This window comes from Serinus canaria, chromosome 3, assembly GCF_022539315.1.
Source record: "Serinus canaria isolate serCan28SL12 chromosome 3, serCan2020, whole genome shotgun sequence".
In the NCBI taxonomy this organism is placed as follows: domain Eukaryota; kingdom Metazoa; phylum Chordata; class Aves; order Passeriformes; family Fringillidae; genus Serinus; species Serinus canaria.
The window spans coordinates 39,443,062-39,466,931 of NC_066316.1; the positions used below are offsets into that span (position 1 = coordinate 39,443,062).

Consider the following 23,870-nt stretch of genomic DNA (forward strand, 5'->3'; position numbering starts at 1 on the left):
AATTAAGTTTTATTTTTATCTTTTCCATGTCAGGTTGTAGTTCAAGATGAGTTGGTTGAAGTTCAGCCCAAGTTTAAGAAAGAGTTGCTAGAAGCAGTTGAAGTTTTTCAGGAGGATGTGGCACAGTTTGAAACAGCCTATGAAACGGTAAATGAACTTAGTACTATTTTGGTTTGCAGGATTTGGGTGCCAGAATTTTATTCTGCTCAGCTACTGATGTTGGATGTCATGGTTGCTAAGCAGTCATCACTGTAGGTCAAACTTTTCAGTATGAAGAAATACACACAACTCCATAAAGAAAGACAAGAAGCACTGGTGATGCAACTTGTAATGAAATTGTGATTATTAAATCTAAATTATTTTAGAAACAGTAGTACATGTTGTGGCATCTTTGCACACACATCAGCATTAAAAAAGACCACTGTCCTGGTTTGGTTATTTTCAGCAAATAAGGAAGTATGAAAAGTTAGACTCTAATCTTATTAAGTTTAATTAAGGTAAGGGATTTTCAATTCCATAGAAGTTACATCTTCTTAGATTTACCACTGAAAGTATTGAATTACCAAGCTACATGACTGCATTGGTGTTTGAATAATAAAAATATGTATTCTGTAATGGTCTGTAAATACAGAGTGGCCTTCAGGCACTTTGAGAAATAATACTCCATTTTTGTTAATTGCTTATTTTATAGGAAGGGCCTATGGTTACAGGCATTCCACCTCAGGAAGCCAGTAAGAGGCTGCAGATCTTTCAGGTAAGAAAGTAAACTGTTGAATTTGCAACTAATTAATTAAATCTGCTCTTGCTTATAACAATACTACCAAATTATAATTTGGATGTTCCTTATAGTATTATGTTATCTATAGTTCTTCTAACAGAATGTTTTCCTTAATGTGGAAGCATTGATTGATTGATCTGTAACCTTTCTTCACTCTTCATATCTTGTGAGGAGAAATTATCAGTTTGGAGTAATAAAAGCAGTAAAATAGGGAAGAGTCAATTATGACACCTTCATAATGGCTGAACATAAGCCAGGTTACAAAGCAGTCATGAGCCAATTTTGTACTCTTTTAAAGATCACATTTTTCATTAGATAGTTGTCTTTCAACTTGTTATTTATTTGTTATGAACCTTAATTCATAGGTCCAGGAGCAGTATTTTCTCTAGTTTTAATCTTTCTTCTTTTTCTGCAAGTTAAAGTAACTTGAATAGTACTTTTGTCAATCTAAAATATTGTATAGAATGTATAAAGTAAATTCTTAGTTTGTGAAAAGAACTGATTGACTAACAGAAAGGTGCTTAACATTTCTAATGCGTCTAATATGTACTGAAAATTGAGTGATTCTGGTTAAATTTGCTGTATTTCTTATTTTGCCAAGAGAATGCTCTGTACTTTTGGATACTAGTTGCGAAAATCATTCTTCTTTCCATTTTTCTATGGTGATCATATTCTTTTGCACAGCAGTTAGACTTTGAAAGTAATTGTGTTATTTGGCACTCTGGTGTTTTTCTATATACATAGAGAGAATATATTTGTTTAGATCTAAAATATTTTCAGATATACTTCTAATAGACTTAATAAAAGTTTGAAACAGTTTAATGATTTTATTTTAGACAATTTTAAGTTAAAACTAAAACACTTGTATTTTCATTTGGTCTGCATGAAACACAACTTAATCAGGCTACCTTTGATGAGCTGTGGAGAAAGTATATCACGTACTCGTCTGGTGAACGGTTGTTTGGATTGCCTGTCACAGAGTATGACATTTTACATAGAGTCAGGTAACTGTGGAAATATTGTTGCCTTAAGTATGGTTTTAAGTATGTTAGAAAGTCTTAGGCTTACACCAAAGGCAGAAATATTACAATATGCAAGTTTTCCATTGCCTTGAATAAATAAATTTTTAAAAGTTGTAATGAATTTGTTAATTCTGATTTGTTAATTTTAAAAAAATTATTTATTTATTATTGCAATAGAATGACACCAGATGATTTTACTGTGTATAAATACTATATAAATCAGCAATATGCCCTGTTCTAGACGTAAATGTAAATAAATATATATTTAGATATCAAGATATGGTAGAAAGTGAAGAAGAAATATAAGGAAAGATCATTCAATCATGATATAAGAAGAATTTAACTATATCTTTTATGAAAGTCTGAATTTTTTGAGCAGCAGTACAAATGATGATCAGATGCTAATGTTTTTGCTGCAGCCATTTCAATAGTTTGATGATGATTCACCCCAGAGGAGGATCTCACTGTTTCTGCCTGGTTTTAGATCAGAGTTTTAGTTCAGATTCAGAGTGCACCTAAGTAAATTGACAGTTTGCTTCCACCTGCCATGCTCTGCTTTGCACTGCAGAGCCAGCTCAGGGCATATAACCTAGGTTTCTTTTGGACTAATGGGGGTTTTGAGAGCTAGGCAAAAGCAAAACTTCCTCCAAATATGTTTAGTGTGGATGTTACGTCTTTAGCACCAACCATCTGCCCTTTTTTGTGGATATGTTTTGATGAAGTATTCTTTTCTACATTAAAAAAACATACTCAAATTTTCTACTCCTATTTTTGTATTATTATTTCATATGTAATGTATTTAAATACTGTGAGGTATCCAGAGAGCTGAATGAAATTATTGGCATAATTGCTTCTTTTTTTCCAGGAAGGAGTTAGGCTTGCTTCAGAAATTGTATGGATTATATGATACTGTAATAAGCACTATTGATGGTTACTATGACATACTTTGGACCGAGATAGATATTGAAAAAATCACTACTGAACTTACGGATTATCAAGCCAAGTATGTTTAACATATTAATAGTAACAGTTGTTAAGTGCATTAAGATTTAGGTGAGTTCAGCAAAGCCATTTATATGTTTATCAAAACCTCCATGAAGAAGGTTTGTTGTAAACAATAAGATTATTCAAGAAGGAATGAATTAACACCATACTTGCAGTTAAGCAGCCTTTTACCTGTTGCTTTGATAACTGAAGGGCATACGATCAGTCGAATTGCTGGTCTCATTAGCTAAACCAGCTGAATGGTTAGGAGAACCGAAACTTATTTGTAAAACTAAGCTCTTCAACAGGGATGATTAGCCCTTGGATTCTAAGTTTTGCATCCAATAATATTAGGCACAAAGTTCTTTCACCCTCAGAGAAAGGCAGGCAGGTGTTAAACATCCAGTTTGACATCAAGCGGGGAGGTAACCAACATGAACATACTGACAACCACCCAGCACTGATGTGGCTCTAAGCCACACACATGCTGCTGTATTGCTCCTGATTACTGGGAATATCAAATCATGTCAGTGGGAGGTAGAGAAATAAGTCATAAAGGATGCAAAACCAAGGATTTGTTGTTTTTCTTAGTAAGGATGTACTTTACCATTTGCAGTCTGGTATTCCTGTGGTAGGTCACCTGCTTGGTTCTTGGTGTGTTGGCTCTTTAAAAGTGTGGTTGAAGAGGTAGATCTTTATTTAACTGTTCTCAGGGTTTTTTGCCCACTAGAAATATGTAGTTTTCATTAGTGAGTGGTTTCAGAACCACTAACCAAAAGTGGAGGAGACAGTCATGTTTATTTCATTTTCATGTGTGTCTCCAGATGTGCCATGTCTATTAAATTACTAAATTGAAGTAAATATTATATTTTTACAATTATTTAATATGTGAAATTCAACTAATTTAGCCAATATTTTTCTGTTTTTTCTTTTCCAATACAGGATTTCTGATGATAAGCAGGAGATAAAAAATAACTGTTTCTGTTAAAACATAGTTATTTCCTTTATTTCCTTTTCCTACAGTATTTTTTATTTCCTTTATTTCCTTTCCTACAGTATTTTTTATTTTCTTTATTTGCAGGGAAAATACCAGTGTTTGAGACCATTAAATACTATGATTTTTAAGTAGGGCATTTGTATTATTTTTTCCTAAACACGTGGGCTAATTGGCATATGAAATGTTGACCTTAATACAATCCACTTCATATCTCCTTGTTTAAACAATTATAATTTTGACAAAAGGGAAATTTACTACTGTATCACTTTAATTGAACTACAGGTGCCGTAGACTACCTAAAGGCCTCCACCACTGGGAAGCATTTTCTGATCTCAAGAAAAGAATTGAGGATTTTATTGAGTGTTGTTCTTTGCTGGAAATGATGTCTGACAAAGCAATGAAGCAAAGACACTGGGATCGTATTTCTGAAACAACAGGACATACATTTGATGTAGAATCTGAGACTTTTAGCCTTCGAAACATCATGGAAGCACCAATTCTTCAAAATAAAGAAGATATTGAGGTAGGTACATATGTTTTTCCCCTCCTTGTTCCTTTTCTATTGTCAGCAAAAATAATGTGATTGCTTATAAAATGGTTACCCTCTTTAAAAATAATTACTTCATTAAAGTCCTTGACTTTCAATCAGACCGCACTGGTTTAAAACAACCTGCATTTTATTTAGAAGCTTTAATCTATGTGAGAAAATGTAGAGGTAGCAGCTGGAATCTCTAGACCCTTACTTGTAGATAATCTCTTCACATTCCTCCTGCCATTGTTTTTTATTATTTTCTTAGCTCTTTTTAGCAGGAAAAAAATCATCAAACAAGACTTTAAATGGTCATAGTCACCTAATTTTTTTTACCTCTGTTGTTGCTTTATAGTTGTGTAGGTAAATCAGAAATTTTAGATGAGGACTTCATGCTTAAGAATATTTAATATTAAATTTTTTCTAGATTATTAGAAATAATATTTTGATTATTCTGGATTCTTTTGAACCACACAGCTTCAAAAAAACCCACCTCCTATAACTTGTGAAAAATCAGTGGAGTTTCCATTTTTCATATGGTAAATACATATGCAAAAACTTATTATATCTATACTTGATTTATATGGAAGCATTCCAAGGCTATGACCTTAATTTTTAAATAAGCTCTGATTTGAATAGAATGTTGAACTTGACCTTTCCAAATTAAACTTTTTTAGATTCTGTGATTCTGTAAACTGAAAAGTGGTAAGAGTCAGAGTTCATCTGGTGATGAGTCTAATCACTACCCCTCCTCAGCCTTGTAAAAATTATGGTCCAAAAATCTTTTTTAAACAGAAATAACAAAATGTGAAGCCACAGAAAATACATATCATCCATTTCCAAAAGTGATTTTTTCAGGTATCCATACAAGCAATTTGAGTGAGTAACATTAACAGTGTGATGTCTGCATTTTTTAATATTCTATGACAGGATGTACAGTAATAGGAAACTCATTTCACAAGACTGGAGAGTCTAAAAAGGGGTTCTTTCTTTGCAGGATATATGCATATCTGCTATGAAGGAAAAGGATATAGAAGCCAAACTGTTACAAGTAGCTGAAACGTGGGGAGCCCAGAATCTGAGCTTTTCACAGTTCAAAGGAAGAGGAGAGTTACTGCTAAAGGGAATTGAATCAGCAGAAATTATGGTATTGATGGAGGACAGTTTAATGATTCTGGATTCTCTACTGTCCAATAGGTACTTGGCATTGTTCACATATGGCATTTTCAGAAATACACTGTGATAGTAACAATACTATTATTGAGCTAAATTGGCAGTAAATTTGAATTAAATGGTTTTTAATAAAACAAACTATTAAAAGGCCGAATGAAAAACCTCCTTATGAGAAAGACTTCAGTGCATATTCAATTATGACAACTTTCATCTCAATATACTTGAATGTAATCAAACTGCTAAAATCTTTCCAAAATGTTGGAAAATGTTATTCTTGTTCTAAGTGAAATAAGAATTAGTTTGTTCTGGGTTTAGAGTTTTTTCACCATTGTATGTATTTATTTTATAATGGCTTTATTTAGAATTAAATAGTTTATGCTCCTCTCCACTTTTAGATACAATACAGCATTTAAAAAGCAAATTCAGAGCTGGGTTTCTAAACTAAGCAACTCTTCACGCATAATTGAAGAATGGCTGATTGTGCAGAACCTCTGGATTTATCTTGAAGCTGTTTTTGTAGCAGGAGATATTGCAAAAGAGTTACCCCAGGTAAACTTTCCAATGCTTGACTAATATTGTTTACTGAAAGCTTTCTTTGCAATACTTTTCAGCCAATTATGCTTTGGTTTTTCTATATATAGGAAGCAAAGCGTTTTCAGAATATTGATAAATCATGGGTAAAAATAATGCAACGAGCTCATGAAAATGCAAATGTAGTTGCCTGCTGTGTTGGAGATGATACTATGGAGCAACTTCTCCCTTATTTACATGAACAGTTGGAAGTATGTCAGAAATCACTTACAGGGTATGAATTGTTTTGTTTTTACTGCTTTTCTATATTGTAAATAGTTTGTTTGAAGCATTAATTGTATTTCAGTCTTACTTACACCCCTATATAGAAAAAATTGCAACCTGAAATGGTTTAACAAAATCTTGTTCAATTTTAAAGATATTTAGAGAAGAAAAGACTGCTGTTTCCAAGATTCTTTTTTATTTCTGATCCTGCACTTGTTGAAATTCTTGGACAAGCAAGTGATTCTCATACAATCCAGGTATGAACTTAATGATTTTTTTCTACTTACAAAAAAATTAATTTACAGAGAGGCATTTAATAAAATGGGATGCAAACATTTTCTTTTTATAAAGTTTGCTTGAAAAAAAATTTGTTTTATTGCTCTCGACTATTTAAAAAAATGTGAAATGGATACCTGTAAGTCAAATCAATCTTCAGAATTCAGAACACTAGAACATGGTTTGATCAAGTGATTTGCTGGTGGTTTCTTTCCCAACTGAACTAGTAAAAGGGCTCTGTGAGGGTTTCCTGCTTTGCATATTGCAAAATTCTTCCAGCTAGTCTGGATTGTTACTGAGGGTTGATTGAGATAGGCCAGCTGATCTCTGCTCCATCATCTCTGCAAACTGTAAAAATACCACAGACAGAGATAGAATTCCACACAACCATTTCTGTAATTGTTACCCACGGAGGGCCAGGATAACCTTATTTTGGGGGGGGAGGGAGGTTCTGTTTGTTAATGCTAAATATTCACATTGAACAACTCCTGAATTATCCTTCCAGCCACATCTGACTTCCATATCTGACAACATAAATGAAGTAGAGTTTCACCCAAAGGATTACGATCGCATACTGGCAGTCATATCAAGAGAAGGAGAAAAAATTTCAGTAATTATCTGATTTTTTTTTTTTCTAGAAACATTAATAGATAAACAATTTTATTATTGAACATATAAGATGTATTAAGGTGAATTATTGTTAATTACAAATAAATATTTCAAGATTTTTGTTAACAAGACTAGAATATGTCTTCATTAAGTAAATTGTTTGGGTATGAATCTGTAGCTGTCATGAATAGGAATTTAGTAACTATGCAGTAACTCATATCCTTGAACAGAATGGTGGTAAATATGTTCCATTTTATACATTTGCTTTCATTAATTTTACAGCTGGACACTCCAGTGCTTGCAAAAGGACCAGTAGAAATTTGGTTGAAGGCTTTATTGCAAATGCAGCAGAAGTCATTGCATGGCATAATTAGGGCAGCATTTTACCAAATTAGTGACCCAGGGTATCAGCTGTTGAATTTTCTTAATCAATTCCCAGCACAGGTAAGAATACGAGATGTGTACATGTGTCTGCAGTCGGGGCTGTATCTGGGGGCAGGTGGAAGGTAAAGAGCACATGGGATTGCCTGTATGAGAAAGTTTTCATAGTGGAAACAAGGGCAAGGATCTGGTCAGTAGAAGATAATCCTAAATCACTTTGATTTTGATACCCGGTATATAGCATCATATTTTTCTTGCCATCTGCTTTAAATTTAATTTTTTCAGTTCTCTCGGAGAATATAAAGTAGAGCTTGTATTTTCTCTAATGGATTTTTAATACCTTTCAGCTGAAAATAAAATTGCATGTGCAGATTGATTTCTCTCATAATTTAGGATTGTGAGAGCTATGATTATGATTTTTTTTCTCATAATTTACAAGATTTACCTCATAGTTCATATATTTGTCACTGTGTAATGCAGTACAATGCTATGTTGAAAGATTGTAGAAACTCCTTCATCTTACTGATAATTCCTAAGTTTCATTTAAAATTATTGAACTGTTTCCCATTCTGTATGAATTCTGAATCTGTAATTTGCTGACTGGTACAGTGCTGGGTGTAATTTTAAATAAAAATTCTGCAGATATTAAAGCTAGCTATTATAAAAAAAAAAAAATCAGTACATTTAAATATTTAATAGAATTATCCTAAAGCTCTATTTATGATGTAATTGGGTTTTGTCTCAGCAGTGTTTATTTGAAAATTTTTCCTACCTTAAACAAATAAGGACTGTCGTTTCACATATTTTGATGTGGCTTTACTACCGTCTACAAAGATCTTTCCTCAGATCTTGCTAAGTTCTTATGTACGAACAATTGTTTGTGTTGGAAGGGTTTGGCCAAGGAATTTTTACAAAGAAAAATATGTTACAGAAGAGAGAAGAAGTTGGGCAAAATATTGACAAATTATATGTTTTCTTCAAACTGCCTTTTTCCTGGCTCAGAAACTGCTGTTAAAGATAGCATGAAGTAGTTACATCCAAATATTAATGTTATTTATTTTTTGTTTTCCTTTGACTAACTGGTCAATCTAAAATTAACCTTTTTTAGACTCTACCTGTAATAGCTCACCATTTAAAATCACGAGGCTATCTTCTAATACACAAACTTGTAACGATGAACTCACTACAGTTATAGGGAGCCAGAAAAGTAGAAAGAGATGTTTAGTAAAATTTTTAGGTCTTAGTGCTTTGTGAATATAAAAATGTGGGTAATAAAGTGATACAGAGATTGTCTGTCATTTTTTGTTGTGGGTGTTGTAAATCAAAACCAATCTGACACAGTAATTTATGTACAACATCCTATAACTCTTTAGATTTATTTGGAAGCAAAATAACTTGTAGTTTAATGTGCTCTTGGCTTTACTCTGGGCATGACAGACTGTTAGAAGGCAAGCCATCCCATGTTCAGTGAAAATTCACAGCAATTTAATGTTCTTTAATTGGTTACAAATTGGCAATGGAAAATTGGCAGAAGGTCTTCTCCCCCCAGAGCCAGTTTAGGTATTCCTGAAGTCCTCTAAAGAATTAGAAGGGAAACTGACACTAGACCTGAGTTTGAGTGTATCGCAATATGTAAGAAATTTTTGTAAAATTTTTAAATCTTTCTCAGCAGGTTGTGCAGCAGAGCCAATTAATTCAGCCAGGTTGTCCTGGTGGGATAGAGTCATGTTGGATGTAGTGATAATTTGGAACTGTCTATGCTATAATTTATCGTTTCTATTATAACTAAGCCTTCTGTAACACAGCTAGAGTTCAACAAGTGATTAGTTTGTATATTTTTCATGTATTATATTTTTAGGTTGGATTACTGGGAATTCAAATATTGTGGACACGTGATGGAGAAGAAGCTCTACGCAATGCTAAGGATGACAAAAAAATCATGGATGTAACCAATGCTCGATTTCTGGATATTCTGAATACATTGATTGGCCAGACCACACTCGATCTTTCCAAGTTTGAGAGAGTGAAATTTGAAACACTGATTACCATTCATGTGCATCAGCGTGATATTTTTGATGACCTGGTATAGACTTTGATTTCTGACAACTAAATGCATTTTCTATCATAATACTCTTTCTTCTGTGTGGTAGCTACAGTTATATGTGTATGCATATGTAAGAGATGTCCATAATCTCACCACAATAAAAATAATATAATTTTGCTTAAAATAGAATAATATGCTGTCCCTCACATATTTCCAGAGGCTGCTTAGGTTATACAGCATTTGCTTCTCTGCCTCAGTCACATCCTTCCCTCATCACACCCTTTGTTGCAATGTGTTTGGAGGATTTAGCAGTGTGCTATTTGCATTTCTCACTTGGAAAGTGGACTGCCCTACCAAAGCAGTTTCAGATTTATTTGATAACACAGATGTTGGGATGACTGGGATAAGCGGTCAGGAGGTTTTTTAATATCAGTTTAGCTTACATCTGAACATGTTATATCATGCTTGTTGTATATAAATTTACTTACACCAGAACTTTAATCTAAGTAATCACTCGTTATTCATATACAAATAAGCTTTTTATCACAGTTGATAAAGGCAGTAAGTGTAGATGCTCGGTTATTACACATACTTTTACTTTTTTTTAAGGTAAAAATGAACATCAAAACACCAACTGATTTTGAGTGGTTAAAGCAGTCAAGATTCTACTATAAAGAGGATTATGATCAAGTCATCGTAGGAATCACAGATGTTGATTTTGTTTACCAAAATGAATTCCTGGGTTGCACTGATCGTCTGGTTATAACACCTCTTACAGACAGGTTAGAAAAGCACTTATAGATAAGGAATACTTTTAATGTGTGTAGTGTTTATTTAATATTTATCTCTAAAGAGATGCAATCTGAGTTAAGTCCTGTGCGGGCTGAAAGCATTCTCACACATTTGGTTAATATACTCTTTTAGAAAAAGTAAAATAGAGTCTCACTACTCTGTACACTTACTAATTCCTTTATCACTGCCTTTATCACAGTCTTAAAAAGAATATTTAATAATAGAAATTCATTGCTTTAAGCTTATATAGTAACCTATAGTTTAGCAGTATACTGAAGAGAAGGTTAGGTCAAATATTTCAAATTTTGTAATAAGAGATTCTGTAAAGATTCTCTGGCTTCTTTTAAAGTCTAAGAAAAAGCTGTGTGCACTCACCTTCCTTCTTCTGTAGCCAAGCAAGTAAATGGTCATTTTGTTTCAAATGTGGCTTAACAAAGAACTGCATTTCCTTTTTCCTCTTGGGAATATCTTTGCTTCCTTCCTTGTCCAGTTATTTCTCCTTTCGATCCTTTCTTGAGATATCACTTTAAACCAAGTGAGAAAATAGAAGACCAAGAGATACTTCACATGCAAAAAGATCCCCTCGAGAAATAAAAACAACTTCCAACCTACAATCACTTACTTTGCTATCTGTGTGGTGTATGTGCTTCTATGACTTTTTAAATACCTTTATTTCTCCAGAAGAGGTAGAGCTGCTATTGTGACAATATGGAAAGTTCAGTAGATTTCTGCAGTGAACTGTATTGCCCTCAGCAACTGAGTATTTTTGAAGTAAAATTGTTAAACTCTGCCCCAAAACTGATTGAAGTAGAATGGCAGAGAGAAAGCCTTCCTGTTGCTTTGGAGCTCCTTGTTGTATAGAAAGCAAGAAAGTTCTGCAGTGGAAGTTGGGTGTAATAAATTACAGTGATTCAAACTAAACTGAGGAAGCAGTTAGTTATAAAATTCTGTTTAATATGGATTAAAACCAGAAATACTTCATTTAGAATGTGTCCAAACTATGTTGATTTGATAGTGAAGATACCCCATTGCTTAATTCCTTTAGCATTACTCTTCTATACCTTGCCATGAAAGAAAATCATAACTAAGGTTCGCATATAAGTAAAACTGTAATCTAGACATTTTAGGACTTTAGAAAAAAAAGGGGTAAAGCTTAGGGTCTTTTTTTTTCATAGAATTGTAACTATATCTTATGCATAGCATGGGAAGCAGCCACGCATGTATCCTTATTCTTTCATACTTGAGGATTTAGTCAAAGGTAGCATAATTAAATATGGGTTAGTATGCTGCAAAATATGATGACATAGCATAATGCAACAGCAGAATGTGATCTGTATAGCTGCCAGAAAAGTTAATGAGAAATACCTTTATAGGATGTCCGTTGATTTTTTTAGCTTGTTAGCACCAGGGTTTGTTTCTTTTGTTTGTTTGATTTGTTGTGTTTATTTTATTTTGTAAGTAGTGTTTAAATGTTATATTTTGTGCCTTTTACCTTTCTGAACTTCTTGCACTGAAATCCATGGGATTGCTTTATGAAGAGGTAGCATTTCAACATAGGGGCTGTAAAATCCATTGCATAACTTGATCTGTATATTATATATATATATTTATAGCTTTAATATAATTTAATAGATAACATCAATTTATATTTGTAGGTGCTATATAACTTTAGCACAAGCTTTGGGAATGAATATGGGAGGAGCTCCAGCAGGACCAGCTGGAACTGGTAAAACAGAAACAACAAAAGACATGGGAAAGGCTCTGGGAAAATACGTAGTAGTCTTTAACTGCTCTGATCAAATGGACTTCAGAGGTTTGGGCAGGATTTTCAAAGGTAAGATTTCTTCCTGTAAGATAGAAGACTTCCACAGGTCATTTAGCAGGTGAAGGCAGAGCAGAGTGCTCACTCAGTTCCTTATTTGTGTGGGGTTTTGGCTTTCTCCAGGGATGGATGTTCTGCAACACCTCTGCTTAAGTGTTTTGAGCATTCTCATCACATTTTTTTATACTTCCTCTGGCTTGGAATCTTCCACATTGAAACACGTCCATTGTCTTCTCTTCTTCCTCTGCACCTCTGAAACAAGCCTGACTCCAACTTCTCAGTGCCTCCTATTATCTAGCTGTCAACAGCAATAGGTTTTTTCCTTTGCTTTCTCTTCAGGCTCCACAAATGCTGTTCTCTCAGCCTCTCCCACTGTGTCATGTCCTCCCTTCAGCCACTGGCAGGATCACAGCCATCACTGCGTGCACTCACACAAATGTATCCACGTCTGTCCCCTCCTGGGAAACCCCAAAGCGAGCATGGTACTCCAGCTGCTACCTCACAAGTGCTGAGTAGAGGTGAAAGCTGATATGCCTCACCTTGCAGGCTACGTTCTTGCCCAGCATGCTGCTGGCTTCCCTTGCTACAAGGGCATAGTTCTGATTCATGCCTAATTAGTTGTTAAATGGCCCAGCAGGTTGTTTTCTGCAGAACTGCTTTGCAATGCAGGCAGCAGAGAGCTTGTGCTGCTGCATGGGGTTATTCTGGTCTAAGGGACTTGAACTTCACGGGATTTCTGTCAGCTCATTATTCAGAGTAATGGTATTGTATGTATTGGGAAGCAAGAGGCATAAAAGTGGCTGAAGCTCTGGGTTTATAAACATATTGCCCATTTGAAAGTCATTAAAATCTTAGAAAATCTTTGAGTGACAAAATCCATGACAGAATGTCTTTAAAGTGATTTAGTCTTAACTGTGCAACACAAATAAACCCTGAATGACTTGCATAAATTATTCACAATTAAATAGCAAGTATGCATGGAAGAAAAACATGGCTTGCTGGTACTTTATTATCACTTGGAAAAAAAAAGCTGTTAAAAACTTTCTTATAAAACATTGTGAAATGAAAAACAATTCTCTTAGGTGCTACTACATACATGTTACTTTTCCAAACAGAAATTAGGCAACTGTGAAAATAATCCTGTACAGAAAGTACTCTTCTTATTAATATAATACTTCTAGATTTCTCTTTTAATTTCTTTTTCTTTCTCTGGGTTTCTCTCTTTCTTTCAAAGACATATCCACACTTTGAATGTTGTTAATGTCTTGTATTATTATGAGAAACTTGATAAGTGGGGACTTGAAATGGTAAAATAAAAAGAGTGACTTTTTTGGTGATATTTAGGACTAACATTTTGTAGCTCTAAGTAAATTATTTTTGATTTTTTAGACTAACAGTTCAGCTTTTTGCAAATAATTGAACTGGCCTCTACAATAAAAGGCTACATTCACAGAACAATCTATAAAAAATATTTACCAAGTACCCCAAATTATCAAAATATTTTTTCAGACTTTGGCTTACTCTTTTTTTGCTTACTTTCACTTTTAAGCATTGTGTATAAATCAACTAATATTAATTCAGACAGATATAGAAACAGTCAGGTGGATTGGAGGAAGATAGGCCTTGACCACAGGGCAATAAACAACACTAGTTTGATTTAATTACTTGCAGGAAAAGTAATTTTGTTCAGATATTCAAATATGCGTGAAGGACAAGAGATAATATTTTTTTCTTTCCCTGTTTTAGGTCTTGCACAGTCTGGATCTTGGGGATGTTTTGATGAATTCAATCGAATTGAGTTACCTGTCTTGTCAGTAGCAGCGCAGCAAATCTATATTATTTTAACAGCAAGAAAAGAAAAAAAAAAGCAGTTCATTTTTTCTGATGGAGACTGTGTGGATTTAAATCCAGAGTTTGGAATTTTCCTAACTATGGTGGGTGTAGTAATAATTTCAAAGAAGTGGCAAATTATACTACATAGAGGTTAAGTGACACAGTGAAAATAACTGGTTTTATTCATAAGATAATGTCACTAGACAGTTAGATTAAAGTGCACAATACATGAATAATATGATTATTCGTGAATGGCCTGCCTTCATTTTGACTTTAATATTATGGTAAGGGTTCCTAATTATGTCCCTTCATTGCTGTATTGTTGTTCATTGTGCAGACGAAGTTTGACCAAACTTGCAGAATTTTCTGTGCTCACTGAGAGGACTGAAACACTAATATGCCTTACTACTACATCTTTAATAATACATTAATAATTCATGAATGTTTTAATAATATTAATGTATTATTAGTTTAATAGTATTAATACTTTACATTAATGAGAAAGATATTGTAGGGAGGGGGGAGAAAAAGAACATTCACCTAAAGAAGGAGATATAAGAAAGATGTTTTTCAGGGACACAGGTCTTGACCAGTGGGTACCTACATGGATAAGTAAAAATGCTTCAATCTCCCGTAATATTAACTTTCAGAATATGCTGTCTTGTTGCCATAGGATTCTTGAGGCTTCATAGCACTATTTCCTGACATCTCATGAGCAGGAAATTTTAAAATGTATTTTTCCTAATGCCAAGGCAGATGGCAATCCAAGATTACTTTATGGGAGATTAAAATTGCAGTAATTGATAGGCAAGACTTCGAACTGCTCTAAGTATTTGTACATGCATTTATTTTCATTGAACAATAAAAAGGAGGCTATTTTGGCTATTGCAAATAATAATCTTATTAGAATTATTTTCTTATTTAGAATCCTGGATATGCTGGACGTCAAGAACTACCAGAAAATCTCAAAGTACAGTTTAGAAGTGTTGCAATGATGGTTCCAGATAGACAGGTATAATTCTTGAATGAACTGAAAGGAAAAAATGTATTTTAATTTGCTGACATGTCTTAAGGAGAACCTAATGGTATTTCTAAAAATATTTGTATTTCAGATAATTATAAGGGTTAAACTTGCAAGTTACGGATTCATTGATAATGTGGTCTTGGCTAAGAAATTCTTTGTTCTTTATAAACTTTGTGAGGAGCAGCTCACTAAGCAGGTAATGTTATGTATTCTTTTTTCTTTGTATTTACATAGTAAAACATCCTACTTTTTGGGTTATGCAATTTTTTTCTGAAACATCACTTCCATGCCTTTTACAAAATATTGAAGTACTTTAAATGTAATTTAAAAAATACCTCTTTAAAATTTCTGAATAAATTACTACATTAATTCATTAATATGTAGTTGTATATGCACCTTTTTTGTTAAAAATTATGCTTTTTAGTTAGTTGCAAGTTCATAATGTTCTCTGCCTAAACATGTCAGCCAGACAGAAAATATCCCAGTCCTATAATTTTTCTATATGAATTACCTAGGGATAGACTAAGTAGCTGGAAATTGGAAACTGGAACCACCAGGAGAAATGACTAGTTTGATTGAAGTTGTTCATGTCCCTATAGCACTGCCTTGATCTGAAGTCTGTGCTTTAAAATGCCTTAGTTGAAAAGACATGTCTCAGAATGGAACTATTACTTTCTTAGAACCCTGTTATTCAGAGCTATAAATTTTTTTTCTATATGTCATGATAAATAGTTAAATCAATTAAATTTAAATTAGGAAAGAAAAACCTTAGAGCACACACACATCTTCCTGAAAACAACTTTATTATCCTTCATTTATTTGAACAGAATAATTCCTAAACAGCAGCAAAAATTCCTATTTTAGCTACCTTTTCCAGGCAGGACAACTGCATTATACAAGTAAAGCTCGATATATTGATGAAATAAAGGTAGAGAATTTGTTACTGATACATAAGCATTCTTCCACTCTCTAGGTCCATTATGACTTTGGTCTGAGGAATATCCTTTCAGTACTGAGGACTCTTGGAGCTCAAAAGAGAGCCCGGCCAAATGAAGGCGAATTAAGTATTGTCATGAGAGGGTTAAGAGATATGAATCTTTCTAAGCTGGTAAGAATCTAATTTAATATTTTAGCACCATGTAGAGGCAAGCCTAGTAGATGTTTCATGGGTTTTTTATGAGATCAGAAAAAATCTCAAATGTTCTTTTCTTTAAAAAATGAAACATGATAACCTTCATGTTACCATTAAACAGCACAGAGAGTTTATAAGACTTGTAAAGAGTGTTCATTATGCAAAGCTCCAAATAGATTAATATTAAGGCGTACCTCTGCATGTGACTTTCAGTGTCCTGACTTGTGCACAGACTGACCACTGTACCATAGGTAAATTGAATAATGAGTATCCACTAAATCAGACTTTTAAAGATTTCTTTCCAGATAGGATGTTCTTTCCAATATATGCTGCAAGTGGTTTACAAATCAATTTTATAAATTGACTCCAGTGTCTAGTTATGTCACTCCAGTGACTCTCAGTGGGAAATTTCCTTCAATTCTGAATTTCTCTTTTGCATGGCTTGTGGATGACATTTTCAAAATGCTGTTCTTGTAGTAAGCTCTCCTGTTAGCTGTCTGTAAGCATCTGTATCTGTATGTTATTACTGCTTTTTCTTTTAAAACAGAGACTAATTTTATTTTGGAAGCATTCTTTGAATAACCATCCTTTAAACATTTAATAACATTTTTTGTTTCAGATAGATGAAGATGAGCCCTTGTTTCTGAGTCTTATCAATGATCTTTTCCCGGGGTTGCAGTTGGACAGCAGTACCTATGATGAGCTTCAGGCTGCAGTAGCTCATCAGGTTGAAGAGGCAGGATTGGTTAACCATCCACCATGGAACCTTAAGCTTGTTCAGGTAAAACTTTTTTTTTCTAAAGCATTCTTCACAATCAGGAGTCAGAACAGTGTGTTTGTGGCTAGACCACTGTGTTACTCACGAGTGTGCACATCACCTATGGGAAAAACTGAAGGTTGTGTGTGCATTGTGCTGAGGAAGACCAATTCAAGGCACTTGCACTGTGGTGCCTGTAGATCTTCATCCTGGACTGATACAAGCTTTTATTCAGCTTGCAGAGGAAGAAACTGTATATGCTTCATCTTAGAAGATTTTGGCACCCCGGAGGACTACCACTGTTTTGTACCATTCAGTGCATTCATACTTGTATAGGCAGACTGACACTTCCACAGCAAACTTAAGGCTAACATTAAAAGACAAACAGAAAATTCAGTAGAGAATTCTCCTGAAACTGAACCCATACACAGTTCTGGAGGAAGTGCAGTCCCTGTGTTTGTTTTACATACACAGGTATTTCAGACTGTAGTAATTATTCATACTTCTGTAGTATTGATGTTTTACCACTATTAATTTTTCCTTTTAAATAATACAGAAACCCTTTTTCAAATCTCATAAAACTGTTTTCAGCTGCTTAATAAAGTTTGGGTAAGATTTAGTTCTGTGAGCCCTTTATAGTGTACTTGCTTAGTGCTAAAAAGATTAGGAACTGAAGATGTGTACTCTTCCACAAAACACTAAAATTCAGCAAATGCATGCTAAATTAAATCCTGAGCATATAACTTGTATGTCTAATGCATCTTGATCACTACTAAGTGCAAGCTAAGGCATGTGTTTATTTTTATTTTGATTTTTAAATTGAAATATTTTATTTTGATGTTAATAGTTGTATGAAACTAATCTAGTACGTCATGGATTGATGACACTTGGACCTAGTGGATCTGGAAAAACAATGGTCATAACTATATTAATGAGAGCCCTCACAGAATGTGGCCAGCCTCATAAGGAAATGCGCATGAACCCCAAAGCTATTACTGCTCCTCAAATGTTTGGAAAACTAGATGCTGCAACTAATGACTGGACAGATGGAATCTTTTCTACTCTGTGGAGGAAAACACTGAAAACCAAAAAGGGTATGTAAATATTTCTCATTTGATATCATTAAAATGTATGTTGAATGATATATTGAAAAAATTATATTGAATTCGCACATGTTCCTCTTGAAGAAAACCATAGAGAACATATGAGATGAGACTACACCTCTTAAGAAAGGACACCAGTTCAAAGATTTATTATTTCAGTAGAATATCTACATTAAAAAAAAGATCATTTTCTTGCCACTTCAGTTTTACAATATAGATGTGCTAGTTGGAAGCTGATAAATCATAAATTATATTAACTTGTTCTAATGGCACTATCTTTATAATAATGTTATTGTCATGGTTTTACAAACATTGATTTCCCATATTTATATTCCAGTATTTTAGGATTGGCATACTGAAATTCCTTTTTACAGTGTTTTATTTGTATCTGAAAAAATAAATATATTAAAGAAAGGGAATTCCTCTAGGGAATCTTCCTAAAAGGATGTTAATTTTATAAGACAGTTGAATTTCTTACATTGGAAATGCATACATTTTCTCTGTTAGAAAATTTCTATATTCCAAATGAAGCTGGAATTCTAAAATTTAATTGCCAAAATATAGGTACTTACATCTACGTTTATATTTTGAAGTATAAGAAAAACAACCAGATTTTAAGAACAGAGGAGTGTGCATAGTTTTCATTAACTTGAGAGGGATCTGTGAATATTCAATGTCTCTCGTTTAGTTGCTCAAAGGACCCTTTCTTTAGCAGCAAAGCACTTAATTCCCCAACCTCCCCTCCCTGTGCTGGTGGAGTAGGGTTGGGCAGGAGGAGGAAGGAGGAAGAGTTAAATTAGGTTGTAAAGAAAGAGGTTGCATCTGGAGAAAGAAAATAGAGTAAGGTTAAAGTCTTCTAGGTGTTTGTCTTTGCTTCTCATCATCCGAATTTATGTTAATTTGCAATAAAATAATGTTTTCCAAGTTGAGTCTGTTTTGCCCATGACAGCTGTCAAGTGATCTTCTGGTCTTTATCTGAACCCACAAACATTTTCACTGTATTCTCACCCTCTGTCCTGTTGAGGGAGGGTAGAGAAAGAGAGTAGCACAGTTTCTATCGGGTAGCCAGCCAAGGTAACAAATATTCAACACTATAAAGGTATAATCGCACCCTCATTTGCTACCAATTTTTTCAAAAATAGTTCCTTAACTAAGTATGCAATTTATTCAGTAAGGAGCATCCATATAGATGGCAGAAATTGCAATAAATAAAATAAATTTTTTGGATGATATTTAAGTTCCAAACCATCTTTTGTACACTTACTTTCTTGATTTTTCAGCAATGTGATACGCACTATCTCTCTCTGATTATTTTTCCAGGTGAAAATGTGTTTCTGGTTTTAGATGGTCCTGTAGATGCAATCTGGATTGAGAATTTAAATTCAGTTCTGGATGATAACAAGACCCTCACTCTTGCAAATGGAGATCGAATTCCTATGTCTCCTTCATGTAAACTGTTGTTTGAGGTCCACAACATCGAGAATGCGTCTCCAGCAACAGTTTCTCGAATGGGTATGGTCTTCATCAGTTCTTCTGTCCTCAGCTGGAGACCAATATTGCAGGTAACATAACTATTGCTGGCTGCTCCTTATTATACCTTGCCATACCTTTATACCTTTTATACAGAACATTATTGTGGATGTTTTTTTCAGGCATGGCTGAAAAAACGTACTGCTCAGGAAGCTGAACTTTTGCAAAGTTTGTATGACAGAATCTTTGAACCAGCATATACATATATGAAGCTAAACCTAAACCCCAAAATGGAGCTTCTGGAATGTAACTACATTATGCAGGTAACAGAGATACTGTATGAGTCTGCATGAATGGACTGACAATCGTAAAAGTGCAGGAATAGCAAGGAGAACATTTGATGGGCATAAAATTTAATCTGAAAATATTGTCTCCAGACAAAGAAAAGCTCAAAATCAATATTTGTTTCTTGGCCAATATAAGAGGAAGTATGAAGATGTGCAGAAGAAAATTTTTCTTTCCCCTACTACTTCATACCTAGGCTAGTCTTTTAATGACTGGAATTTGCACGCTCCAGTGAATTTCCAGAAAGATATATTTAATAAGTAGTGAATTAATTTTGGTTCTTTTAATACCATAACATTTTTGTAAGGGTCGCTTTATCTCTACTGGCAGTGTCAACAGAGAGAGAAGAATAATTCTATTTATCTTTTTATTTTCAGATGTAATAGGTGGTATTCTCTCCATCAGGTCTTTCAAAATCAATGTAGTCATTTTTGTCTCTTCCTTCCTATCAATTGTAATTCTACCTTGAGTGGAGTCCAAACTATATCAGTGATTTATTAATAATATAAATATGTGTTTGACAGATTTTGCAAGACTGTCAGTACTGTACTGCATATCTCCAGTTGATTTGATTATGAGTCTGTTGTCATCTGCAGATTCTAAGTTTCCAGACTTTCCATTTGTCCATGAATCTCCCTTTTACTTTGACACACTCTTAAAAAATTCAGTGGTGCCCTTGAAGAAGAGTATAGACAAGATAATGTTTTGGATAGCCCTCCAGTTTAATGTCAAACTACCAAATTTGCACCCAGTATCTTTTTTCTGCTCATTAGAGAGTTAGTTTTAGATTTTTTAGATTGTGAAGTATTTTATTGCAAACTAATAGTCACAGTGAATGCTGGAGAGCCTAACTGTGCAGTATCAAATGACAGTAGAGTATCTTTAGAATTAGAGTCCCCAGGCAGAAACAATTGAGCTAACCACTTTATGATGTGCAATGCACAACATTTTTGAGAGAGGTATCATATTTCTTCTACTTTTCTTATCTGTGAAACCTCTGACTGAACTGAGGTTGTCTTCATCTTCATGGAAGATTTTTCCTGTGATCAAAAGTTTCTGTTATTTTTGATTAGGACTTGTTAGGAAGTGTCAGCAAGTCGGTGCTCTATTCGTGCTGCTTGATCAGGGAAATATTTTCCTGATTTAAGCTGTATTGAATGTTTCTTTGTGTGAATGAAAATCTCTAGTAAGTTTCTGTCATATCTGTGACAAAGTAAATAACCATTAGCAGGCCTCCATGCTTGTGTTATCTAAGGGCCAGTGACACCAGAGATCTTTACCCTACCTAAAATCCCGGCTTTCCCATAAATGGTCTCTGTGTAGAAGAGAGGCCTTATCAGCCTCCTGTTTTGTTGGGTCTTATGTCTCTTTAGCAATTGCAGGATTCAGGACGTGCTGCTTCTGTTTAGTTCATGCCTTTTCAAAAATTACAACCAAATCAAAGCAATTGCATCTGGCAGACTTGTATTTGAGTTTCAAATCTCAGTTTTGGATGTTCACCCAAACATGCACATGTACCTGATTATGTTCCATTTTTTAGCATTCACAATTTAAGTTTCCTATTCATGTGCAACAGCTTTATAATGGTTTCATACAAATGTGGTCTCACCTTTGCTTTCCTCCTTGTAATTTCCACTGACTTTCTGTCTCTTTTTGCATCCTCTGGCCTACCTCATTAGGAAGACAAATATAATTTACCTTAGGAGATTCAACACCAATTTTCTGTTTATAGAGTTATCCTGCCTTATGAGCCTATTGGAAAAGTCAGTAAACTTGTAGCTAAAGGAGATCTGCATGAAGGATCAAAGGTGCTTGACATCGTTCTTTATCAGGCATTTACATGGATGCTAAATAGTCATAGCAAAAGATAGGAGTTTCATTTCTAGGTAAAGAATATATTAAAAGATAGGAAATGTATGACTGGATTATCAGTTTTTAGGAAGGGTAGAGGTTATCACTGAACCTGAGGCACCTTTGCTGGGATCAGTGCTGTTCAAAATGTTCATAAAGAGTTTGGAAAAGTTTTAGGTGAAGAAATTTATTGATGATACTAGATTATTTAGGGTATTAAGGACAAAACAACTAACCATGAAGAGCTGTAGACAGACTTTATGAGACTGAATAAACAGGTAATAAAATAGCAAATGAAGTTCAGTGAAGATAAGCATGAAGGAGTTCACACAGGAAGAAAACAAACTGTTCAATGCCATGAATAGCCGGCCCATGGGACATCTTGCCAAATGTTGTAATAGACAATAAAAGTTTATGTAGGCTCAAGACCAGTCTTGCTATTTTCAGGGTGGAAAAAACCACATGGGATTATAAAAACAGAAAAAGTGTGTATTGTTTAGAAAGCCACAAGCCGAAGAGGGTACCAACAGAAAGTACTACCCCAGCAGCACCACAAGCCAAAAGAGATTTTTTCTTTTTACTCTTCTCCGCTTTTGGCCACTGTTGCAAATGAGATTCTGGGCAAGCATTAGAAGCATGTGTTACTTTATTACTTCCCACTCCAGTTACGAGATGCAAGACAGCATAAAGAGTACTAATTCCAAGAGCTGACTGAAAATCTGTTTCACTGTTAGAAAGGTGTATTTTGGAACAATATGCTGAACACTGCTTTGTATAGAACGGGAATACGCATGGGGTTGCCTAAGACAGTCAAGAATTCATAAGCAATGTCTCAGAATTGTAGATAAGAAGTTACTATTTTTCTAGAATCTGGACTCTAGTTCCTTATAAACAGAGTGAAGCAATCACTTAACATAATAATTTAATATATTTGTTTTTAATGAAAAAATAGAAGTTAATGTGATAGAAACCATAATTGATCTAAATACATTAGACAGATGCTGAAAATTCTTCCATGTTTTAAAATGGAAAGAAATGGCTAAGCTTCACCTATTCTTGGAGTTCTGAATATTGTAAAATCCCTTAAAAAGCTGTTTCGTTACCCTAGTTCATAAATTATGTTTGTTTTGTAGGCATAATTTAGAACGATAACTAATGATCAAATTACCTAAGTAACTTTGAAAATTTTTATTCAGTTTTATATAGCTATCTTTAATAAATTTATTTGGTTTGTTGTTCTGAATTTTATGCTTGGTGGTTTTTTGTAATCTGTATTGATTTAAATTTTGAATATATATAAATAATGCATGTGCATACTTATATAGGTAAATAAAAAGTGATTATGTGATATTTTCTAAATGCATATTTTAAAATATTTTCAGTCTATTAATCTTCTGGAGGGCTTGATTCCATTGAAGGAAGAACGTGGTGTATCAGCTACACAACTTCTGCATAAATTGTTCAACTTTGCAATAATGTGGAGTTTAGGTGCCCTTCTGGAGCTGGACAGTCGAGATAAACTTGAAGCCTTCATTAGAGCTCATGATAATAAATTAGACTTACCAAAAATCCCCCGTGACAGCAATCAAACGATGTATGAGTTTTATGTAAATGATCGTGGTAAGAAAAAGAACCAATATTCTCTTTTTAACTGTCTTCTGTTACTGCTCCAGCCCTTATTATACAGTTCTATGAGTTGAGGATTTTTGACAGTGTAGTACCAGCACATCTGTGGATGTGAGAAGTCAGAGACAAGACATAGAGTGCTCACTGATAATGTTTTATTATTTCTTTTAAATTTCCTTCTTACAAATTACTTTTCTATCAATTTAGCCAGCCTGCAATTTGTAGATAATTCATGCTTAGGCTGGTTTAATCTAGCTCAATACTATTTTATGTTTAATTTTCCTATAGGTGGTAGCTTTTGTTAAAGGAATAAAATCTGATTTTAATTTTGCTCAGTAATTCACATCTAATAACCAGTCATGAATCTGAAAAGTTATAGAATTAAAAGAATAGTGAGATATTTTGATTCTTGATATTTCAAATAGTGTACTATTTTCTACTGTCATGGCCAAGTATGTTCTCTTCTGAAGAAATGAATTTCTCTCATATCCAGATTTCTTTTTTGCCAGCAATATTAATTTAGTGTA

General features: G+C 34.0%; 1 protein-coding gene across 1 annotated transcript in view; it reads left to right on the forward strand.

Annotated features, from left to right (window-relative positions):
* Positions 1-23,870, forward strand: part of DNAH8 (dynein axonemal heavy chain 8) — a 114,564-nt gene that overhangs the window by 40,728 nt on the left and 49,966 nt on the right. Inside the window, exons 30-52 of the mRNA XM_050972390.1 lie at positions 34-147; positions 692-754; positions 1,682-1,782; positions 2,666-2,803; positions 4,064-4,304; positions 5,308-5,507; positions 5,879-6,032; positions 6,125-6,288; positions 6,433-6,535; positions 7,060-7,164; positions 7,446-7,607; positions 9,403-9,627; positions 10,198-10,370; positions 12,036-12,214; positions 13,949-14,136; positions 14,961-15,047; positions 15,148-15,255; positions 16,033-16,167; positions 16,811-16,972; positions 17,796-18,042; positions 19,372-19,613; positions 19,704-19,844; positions 23,100-23,337. Of these exons, the coding sequence (XP_050828347.1) occupies positions 34-147; positions 692-754; positions 1,682-1,782; positions 2,666-2,803; positions 4,064-4,304; positions 5,308-5,507; positions 5,879-6,032; positions 6,125-6,288; positions 6,433-6,535; positions 7,060-7,164; positions 7,446-7,607; positions 9,403-9,627; positions 10,198-10,370; positions 12,036-12,214; positions 13,949-14,136; positions 14,961-15,047; positions 15,148-15,255; positions 16,033-16,167; positions 16,811-16,972; positions 17,796-18,042; positions 19,372-19,613; positions 19,704-19,844; positions 23,100-23,337 (3,670 nt within the window). The remainder of the gene's footprint in view (positions 1-33; positions 148-691; positions 755-1,681; positions 1,783-2,665; positions 2,804-4,063; positions 4,305-5,307; positions 5,508-5,878; positions 6,033-6,124; positions 6,289-6,432; positions 6,536-7,059; positions 7,165-7,445; positions 7,608-9,402; positions 9,628-10,197; positions 10,371-12,035; positions 12,215-13,948; positions 14,137-14,960; positions 15,048-15,147; positions 15,256-16,032; positions 16,168-16,810; positions 16,973-17,795; positions 18,043-19,371; positions 19,614-19,703; positions 19,845-23,099; positions 23,338-23,870) is intronic.